General features: G+C 39.1%; 1 protein-coding gene across 2 annotated transcripts in view; it reads right to left on the reverse strand.

The window, feature by feature from the left end:
• The window catches only part of LOC309702029 (uncharacterized protein), a 34,501-nt gene extending 25,823 nt beyond the window's left edge, over positions 1-8,678 (reverse strand). Inside the window, exons 1-10 of one of the 2 annotated variants that reach the window (XM_082526420.1) lie at positions 8,342-8,425; positions 8,201-8,248; positions 7,659-7,759; positions 6,046-6,115; positions 5,834-5,964; positions 5,660-5,748; positions 5,477-5,576; positions 5,133-5,176; positions 3,943-4,020; positions 1,316-1,512 (exon numbers count right to left, since the gene is read on the reverse strand). In XM_082526420.1, coding sequence (XP_082382546.1) covers positions 1,316-1,512; positions 3,943-4,020; positions 5,133-5,176; positions 5,477-5,576; positions 5,660-5,748; positions 5,834-5,964; positions 6,046-6,115; positions 7,659-7,759; positions 8,201-8,231 — 841 coding nt within the window. In that variant the 5' untranslated portion in view covers positions 8,232-8,248; positions 8,342-8,425. Of the gene's footprint in view, positions 1-1,315; positions 1,513-3,942; positions 4,021-5,132; positions 5,177-5,476; positions 5,577-5,659; positions 5,749-5,833; positions 5,965-6,045; positions 6,116-7,658; positions 7,760-8,200; positions 8,249-8,341 lie in introns of both variants that reach the window. The other variant, XM_082526419.1, reaches the window with a different exon arrangement.
• Between the last annotated feature and the right edge of the window lie 472 nt (positions 8,679-9,150).

Raw genomic sequence — 9,150 nt, forward strand, 5'->3', positions numbered from 1 at the left:
GTCAGCACAACCTGAAATGTCTTAGACAAGCTTTCTTGTAAATTCCTTAATTATAAGATTGGAATAGTCTCCAGGCTTGTTGAAGACCATTCAGAGCTCTTTTTCTGTTGGCTGCCTTTTCTTCAGTTCTCTGTCAAGATGATCCCACACCACTTTAATAATGGTGATGTCCGGGCTCTCTGGAGGCCAACCTATGACTGATAGTGCCCTAATACGGGAAACTTAAGATACTAAAGGGCCAGACCCATCTCTCAGGCCTGTCTTTTTTTAAACTCATTATTTTTAGATACAGTTTATCTGTTTTGTCTTCCACTTCTCCAGATTCCTCAGTGTTTAAGGACAAAATACACACCAAGCTGAGATGTGCCAAGATTAGACTAGGTAAAAAAAATAAAAAAGATTGAAAAATCATTTTTTCTTTTTCTTTATATAACCACATCTATAAGGACCAGGTTCAGTCTCAGCAAGTTGGATGGAGAACTACTGCTCACAAACACTGACGTAAAAGCATACAAGGAAAGAAAACTCTCACTGAATTGCTTTAATACTGAAGAAGATGTAAAAACATGGAAATTTCCAGGCAAATTCTGAACTGTATTTTTTTCCCCCTTAATCTCAGTTGGATTTATGGATGTTTATCTGTGCTGGTATCCACAGAATGTGTCTATGAGATCAGTTATGACTAGGAGAAAAAAGTAGTATGTCAAACAGTCCATGTTTTGGGTGTTTTTATGCATAAAAACAATAAAAATATAAGTTATTTGTTCACACCTAAACTTTCCCTGTCTCCTACATCCCAAAACTGAGTTATGTTGAGTTATGTTTTTGAAATATTCAAGATTTTCTTCAAACGTATACAGTGTACATGATTCTAGTTAGTTTTTCAAGCAGAGGAGTAGGAGTGTAAAAGAAATCCCCCAAATTTGGGCACATCAGTGTTTTCTCTCAAATAAAATCAAAATGGAAAAAATTTAATTACTCAAATCGGGCAAAGCGGAGGTTTTTATCAGAGAAGCAGAGTTCAGTGGGAGTTCAGGCAATGGTTCTGGAGTTCACCCGAAGGTTAGACACTGTAGCACAGCCCGAGATGGGTTCACTCTGGGTTGATTGATATTAAGGAGAATAATTTGCTAATGATGAGCTGACGAACAGTTTATTGGAGGTTCAGCGGAGGGTGTTGGGTTCAATCAAGGGTCGAGTCAAAGCTCCAGATGGGTTTGTTTGAGGAGTTCTTGAGGGTTATGAAAACAGTCAAAAGTTCAGCTGCCGGTCATGTCCTCAACAGTATGTGTGAGGTTGTGTTTGTGTGCAGTACCTGGTACCTCCTGGATCACCACCTGGCTGAAGTCGCAGATGACGTCTGGCAGCAGGTATCGCCGTGGGTCTCCGATCTCGTATACCAGTTGCTCGGCGACAGTGCCGAAGGAAACGAGGCCACCGGTTTTGGGCGGTTTGGAGAGAACGAAGGAGCCGTCGCTGGAACATTCGACCACCGGGAAACCCATGTTGTCCCTGAGACCCAAATCAAAGGCCAGGCTTTGACTTTCTACTGAAATTGTTTCCGTTTTTAGATTTTCACTTTGTTGTTGCTCTGAATGACAACAGTATGGAAGGTCTTCAGTGTAGAAAAGACATTTTAGGAACTCCTTAAGGTTTCACGCCTCGTCTTGATGTGAAGGTTTTTAAGCATTTGTTTAATACTATAAAGCAACTGGGTTTTTTTTTAAGTTTAGATACTTTACAGTTTCTAAACAACAATAACTTAAATTCCTAAGGCAAAGGTTGAAAGAAGGTTTGGCAACCTGCTTTAGTACTTACTAACAGCCTCTTTGGCAGACATCACGGCCTTAATGTTGTTGAATTTTCATGTGTTATTCATCCAGTATGTTCCTACCTCCTTGAGATTTTTGGGGTCTATCTCACTGTGCTTATTTGAGAGATCTGATTTCCGTGTCCTTGAACATTAGCAACCATGGAAATAAACCATGGAAAAACCTCCTGAGGTAGTCCGCTGTGGATTTGGAGGGTTTTCCAGCTTCTGATTTATGACACACTGATGTCTGCTTCAAGGATCTGCTGACCTTTAATTCAATGCATTCTTGCCTCTGATGGTGAAATATTTCTTTTGCCGCTGGCTGCGACACAAGCCCAAAGCATGATGGGTTTAAACGGTTGAAGAGGATTTTCTCTTCATGAAACTATGTGCACATCACTGCTAATTGTGGCTTAAAAGTTCTGTTTTACCTTCAATCAGTTTAATTCTATTTATATAGAATAACAGTTCCCACAGGAGCTTTATATGTTAGGGTAAAGACCCCACAATAATGCAGAGAAAAACCCAACAATCCAATGACCCCCTACGAGCAAACACTTGGAGACAGCAGGAAGGAAAAACTCCCTTCCATAGTGAGGATAATTTGACTTTAATGATTTATACAGACAGAACAGTTAAGAGTCATTTTACCCTTAAGCTCTTCCGCTGACATTGCACAAATTTAGTCTGTGATCAATGTTGGAGTCTAAAAGGAGCTCAAGGCTACTAACTGTTAAGATTAACAACCTGCAGCCCTGACAAGCTAATAAAAAATTAAGCTGCTTTTTTTTAACTGTAAGCTGAAAACAACAAACTAAACTTAATTTAAATGTCAGAAAACTATTTGATCTTTAACTTCATAGCTTTTGAATATCTACCCATTTCCAATTGTTCACATTAAGTGAGAGAGTGGACGAGTGACCAGTGAAGGTTCATTACAAACTGAGAAGCAGAAAGGCCTAACTCAGGGGTGTCAAACATAGGGCCCCGGGACCAGAATCGGCCCCGCAAAGACTCAGATCTGATCCCACCACACGACTATAAAATATATGAAGGAGGGCATACTTTTTGGGGGTTTTAACTGTATTTTTAACCCTGGCTTTTTTGGTTGCAAATTTGCATTATAATATTTCTTTTTGTTTTTTCTGCATTATATAAAATTGGTGAATCTCAAAAATAAAACTATAAAGACACTCAAATTAAATTTTCTGTTGTTGGAAACTTTTTTTGCAACTTTTTTGTATTTACACTTTTGAGGTATAAGCCTCTTAAATTTCTCTAACTAGCAATATAAGTTAAAAAAAAACAAAAACAATTTTCAACTTTATTGTGGTTTATTGTACTTTTTTGCAATTTATGTAGTTATTATGGACTTAATGCAGACATATTATTACAATTTGGGCTATAATGGTTGTATGATGTATAGCAACTTGAAATGCTGCCAAAAATGTCACTACAGCATGTAAAAATATGAAGATAAGCTCTGGCAGACTTGGTTCTATGGTAGGTCTTAAAGGGTTAACACACAGGGTTCACAGGGTATTCTGCTGATCATACTACATCAGTGCAGTCTATAAACAAAAGAAATATTCCTGCTTTTCACTGTCTACAATAGAAGCCCATGAATCAACAAAACCTTTATTTTTTATAACTGCAGACCATGTGAGCAGTGAACTACCAGAATTTTTGGTGTAATTTTACACCAAAATTGTAATTGGTGTAATTTGGTGTAATTTATAATGTAGAAAAACTGCTGAAATTCATATTAACATATTAAATGTGTAGTTAAATGTCTCTGACAGAGAGTGAAGTTTCACACGACCTAAGATCACTTAAGATCAAAGTGGGCTGTATATGTATATGTGTATCTCTACTTCCAAGCTGTTTAGGTAATATCATGCTGAAAGTTATCAAAGAGTTGTCAAAGTCTACGACTGAAACTGGATCTATTCTGAAACTGTTCTCAAAACTTTCATTCACAGTTTGTACTCTGAAAAGTAAAAACTTACCGTTTACTCATTTAAACCTTTTAAAGTGAAGAAAATAATTCAAACATTGACTCTCTGACCCCGTGAGCTGTATTCACAGATCTGGTTTGAAAAGTGTGTTGAAAACCATAAAATTCTTACCAATCGGGAACTTTATGCCAGTCTGTGAAGATGCCTCCTGTGCTCTGAGCGCCGCACTCGATCAGGTGACCCGCAAGACTGGAACACAGAAAACAACGACTATATACCAAAATGATCTGAAGTTCAGAGACGGTTTAAACAGTATTTTCATCGCAAGCAAATATCATAAAAAACAATTTCAAGAATCATTTCTTTATCTTCGAACGTTTGTTCAGAATAGAAAATTTAATCACCAAATTTAAATTTTATTCAGTTATATCGTGATTGTTTTTGTTGTCAACCTTATTTAGCTTTGTTCTAATTTGTGTTGTGTTTGTAACCTATATTATTAAATATTCAAATATTTCAGAGTTATTTTTGTTTTAATGCATTAAATTGTAATTGAATTTATTTATAGGTTTTTGAAACATTATTTTACATTTTTGTAGTTTTTTCAGTATTTTTTGGAACAAGTATAACTTTCTTCTTGCTTTTAAATATTTAAATATTTAAATATTTTACGGCCTTTTAAAACATCATTTATCCTTTTCACTTTTTAAAAAATTATTTGATTTTCATTTTTTAAAAATAGTTTGGACTTCCTCAAATGTTATTGTTATATTTTATATTAATTAATAATAGTAAAATATAATTGTATTAACTGCATCATAAAAAAATTATAACATTATTTAAATTGTATTTATTTGCAAAAGCTTAATTGTAATTTATTCAGCTTCACTGTTTGTGGCTTTTAACAGTTTGGAGTCTTAATTTAAATTTTTGTTTTATTGCAACTTTTTGGTATTTTATTTGTTAACTTTAATCTTAATTCAAGGTTTTAACTACAGTTTTTGACTCACACCTAACATAGTGTCACAAATACCGCTGTCTGTGCGTGTGTGTCCATGCGTGTCTGTGTGTGTGTGTGCGTGTCTGTGTGTGTGCGTGTCTGTGTGTGTGTGTGTGTGTGTGTGTGTGCGTGTCTGTGTGTGTGTGTGTGTGTGTGTCCATGCGTGTCTGTGTGTGTGTGTGTGTGCGTGTCTGTGTGTGTGCGTGTCTGTGTGTGTGTGTGCGTGTCTGTGTGTGTGCGTGTCTGTGTCTGTGCGTGTCTGTGTGTGTGTGTGTGTGCGTGTGTGTGTCTGTGTGTGTCCATGCGTGTCTGTGTGTGTGTGTGTGTGTGTGTGCGTGTCTGTGTGTGTGCGTGCGTGTACCTTCCGGCTGCCAGCAGGTCGTAGTCGTTTCTCTCCCATCCAAACTGCAGCAGATAAGAAACACACACAGACATCACGTCTCTGGCGGCGACTCAAGCAAACACACGAACAGATTGTTGGTAGAAGGTAAATAAATAAGTGTGTTTGAATCAAGTCTGCCTCAAGTGGCCACTAACAGAACTGCATCTGTTTGCACGCCTGTTCGTTCCTGACCCTCGCTGTGGCTCTCATGGTGTCCAAAAGGGAAAGAAAAAACAAAAACGTGCAGCAGGATGACAAAGTGTGATCCCTTCTTGGAGAAATGCTGGAAGAATTTCAATAAATGTTAGAAATTAAAAACCTACAGCGTGCATGAGCGGCCCCAGGGCCACGGCGCTGTCCACACAGCGTCCCGTCACCACGATGTCCGCTCCGAGATCAAGGCAGCGGCGGATAGGGACGGCCCTGGAAATGGAGACATGGCAGAGGCTTTCAGCAGCTGTTTGGGCTGCAGCTGAAATCTGTAACACGAAGCAGGGCGTCCGTACCCGAGGTAGGCATTCATGCTGTGCAGGGTTTTAGGCAGCTGCTGTCTGCCACTGCCGTCCGGCATCTTTACGTCAGGCAGGCTGCTCCTCTGAGAGAAGAGAAGAATAAAGGAGAGGATTAAACATCTAATCAATCACACTAAATAGGGAGTGATGATGTCAGAGGCGCATTACATGAGGCATGAGGTCATCACCGGTCACCACGGCGACCTTGAGTTCAAGGCCGGCCTTCTTGGTTACTTCCTGTATGGCTTCAGCGCAGGCCAGAGGGTTCACGCCACCCGCATTACTGACCACGCGGATACCTGATGAGAGAGGAGGTTGCCGTTGATCACGAGATCACCTGTTGCTATGGAAACACACTTCCCGCTGTGCTGTTTACTCACCTTTCCTGTGGATGTCATTGATGAAGGGAGCCAGAGCAACCTGGACAAAGTCTGGAGCGTAACCGAGGTTCTGCAAGAGCAAGAGTCAGATGTTAATGCAGAGGTGGGGAGAGAGGTGAAGCAGCGCTGCTCCCTGCTGGCACAGAGCTGCAACAGCAGGCAGAAAACCCTCCTACAAACCCCATTTCTCCTCTTAGAGCTGGGGTGTGCAACTCCAGGCTTCGAGGGCCGGTGTCCTGCAGGTTTTAGATATCACCCTGGGTCAACACACCTGAATCAATTGACTGGTTCATTACCAGGCCTCTGGAGACCGCTTGAAGGATTACAGCTACTGTAGTGTACTGTGTTTGAATGTGTGTGTGAATGGGTGGATGACTGGATATGTAAAGCGCTTTGGGGTCCTTAGGGACTAGTAAGGCGCTATATAAATACAGACAATTTACCATTTATTTACCATTTAGTCAGAAGCCTTGCAGAATAAACTCCGCCTCACATCCCAAAGTCAAACAAACACTGTTTGACTTTTTAACTGAGAGTTAAAAACTGTCTAAATTCTTTCATCTTTAATAAAATGATCAGTGTTGCTGCTCTACCAGGTGTAACTATCAAGTTTAACATCCAGGCATCAATGAAAACAAAATGTATTAAACGTAAGGAAGTTAGAAGTTAAAAGGAAGTTAGCTCGCTAGTTTCCACCTAAGCATGACATATCATGTTCTGACCTAGAGATTTCTGAAAAACGTACAGCTCTGTCATCACTTCCAACATTAAATAAGACAGAAAACTAAACAGCAGTGACGTTTGTAGGGTTACTGAAGTTGGACTGGCTGGTAAATAATGATGTCCTACGTGATCACTAGCGACACAGCTATGTTAGCATAATATAAACAGTGAGGCTGGAGGATGAATGCTAACTTTTTTCCACTCAATAAAAGCCAACGTGAGGGTTCCCGATGGTTAGTGAGAAATGCAATCGCATGGCAGGATGCTGTAAACGGACCAAACTTCAGTCCGGAGAACAACTGAGATAATCCATCCACAATACAGCAGTATCTTTATTTAGATACACAGAAAATGACGGAAAGTCATTAATATACTGCAACAACATGAGAATAGAGCAGCTGCCAGAGAATTCAACATTAATGAATCACTGGTACAGAAGCAAGAAGAATGAGCTGAGTAAAGTTTGACTTTTCTGACTGTTTTGTTTCCCTTAATGTGCCTTATGTATGAAAACAGACCCGCTCATCGACAGTGCATCTTATAATCCAGTGCGCCTTATGGTCCGAAAAATACGGTAAGTTGATCATTTTACAATAAATCTGCAAACCACACACGTTTTGTTTGGACTCCATAGACAACTTACCGATTGTGAGTCAGTGGCTATTTTCAATGTGAACTTTTACAAAAATTAAATGTAGAATTTTTAAGCTACAAAAAACTAAATAAAAAAATCTTCCCTGAAGTTTTTAACACAAGCAGCTGCATGAATATTTTAGCACTGTGTGTATATGTTTGTAAAGATGTTCATTTAAATTCTTCTGTTATTTGTTTTTATATTTCTGCATCTCTGCAGGTGGTAAAAACTTGGTTGTGGAAATGCAGGAACTCACTGGCATTTTGGTTTTGGCAGCGGTGAGCAGAGACATGGTGATCTCACTGAGGTAGTCAAACACCAGAAAGTCCAGCTTCCCGCTGTGGATCAGCTGAGGCACTGAAAGCACAGGAGAAGCGGCTCAGCAGCAAAGCACGAATACTTCGATGACAGAATGAGTGAAACAGCTCACTCCGAGCCGAGGCTCCTCTTAAACCCTCCGAAACCAGCTGACGTTTCTGTTTTTTAATACAAACGTCACAGATTCAATTTCCTGCAGTGGTGATTTTTTAAATACACAGCAGTTTAAGGTAGGAATGTCTTTATTTAGGTAAAAGAAACCCCCCAAATCATCTCCCTGCCCCTTAATATGCACCTGTGCTGCTCCTACGTCAAGTAACGATTTAAAACAGCACCGGGAAGGATGACAACAATACCCCGTCAGCCTTTTACGACTGGTAATAAAAAGTATAAAGTATAGTATAAACGTGCATACTCTGTGCAGCAATTTGGTGAGGGAAAATGTTAAATGTGCTTAATTATTACATTTTACTTACTTACTTGACAACAAACGAAAGGCATCCATCACCATCTACGTAAAACCAAAAACTGCAACAATAATAACAATAAAAGCAATAACGTTTTACCCTTTTTTTTTAGCTACACGGCGTTATCGTGATGGATGGTGACGTGATGGCCTACCTGAGGTGGCCGTGTCCCCCCAGAACCCGGAGGCACAGCCGATCCGGACCGGCTCCCTGCGGCTGTAGCCCGCGTAGCCCCGGGTTCTGGGTCTGTTTCGGTGCTCCGGGCTGGATGACAGCGCAGCTGAGGAGCGCAGGCGCAAAAAGTTTCCGCTAACACTGAAACCGAGGCTCCCTTTTGCGCCTCTGCCACAAGAGAGCCGCCTGAAGGGCGCAGGCGCGGCTCGGAGTAACTGCGGAAAGTTGGACATCGTGAAAAAAAATTATTTATGGAGCTAAAGTGCGAGAAAACTGAGAAATCCACCCAGACAAGTTCAAGGTGCACCGGTACAACTATGAAAACAGTCCGACGGGAAACGCGTCACAGTTTTTCCGCTCATTCCGGATGATTTCCTGTTTATTTTGGATGCAAGAAAAGAAACAGCTTTACTGTGGTTCGGAAAGGAAAACACAACTCTGTAATTTTTTATTATATTTAATTAATTAAACAAATGTAACAAGTAAGTAAATAAAAGAAAACTTAAATTTACAATAGTACATACATATATACATATATATATATATATATATATATATATATATATATATACATATATATATATATATATATATATATATATATACATACATATATATATATATATATATATATATATATATATATATATATATATACACACACATATATATATATATATATATATATATATATATATATATATATATATATATATATATATATATATATATATGTCTACAGCAGTATTTTTATTTAGATACACAGAAAATGACGGAAAATATTCAAAC

The sequence above is a fragment of the Aulonocara stuartgranti genome (assembly GCF_965226115.1).
Source record: "Aulonocara stuartgranti genome assembly, chromosome: 3".
NCBI classification, from domain to species: Eukaryota; Metazoa; Chordata; class Actinopteri; order Cichliformes; family Cichlidae; genus Aulonocara; species Aulonocara stuartgranti.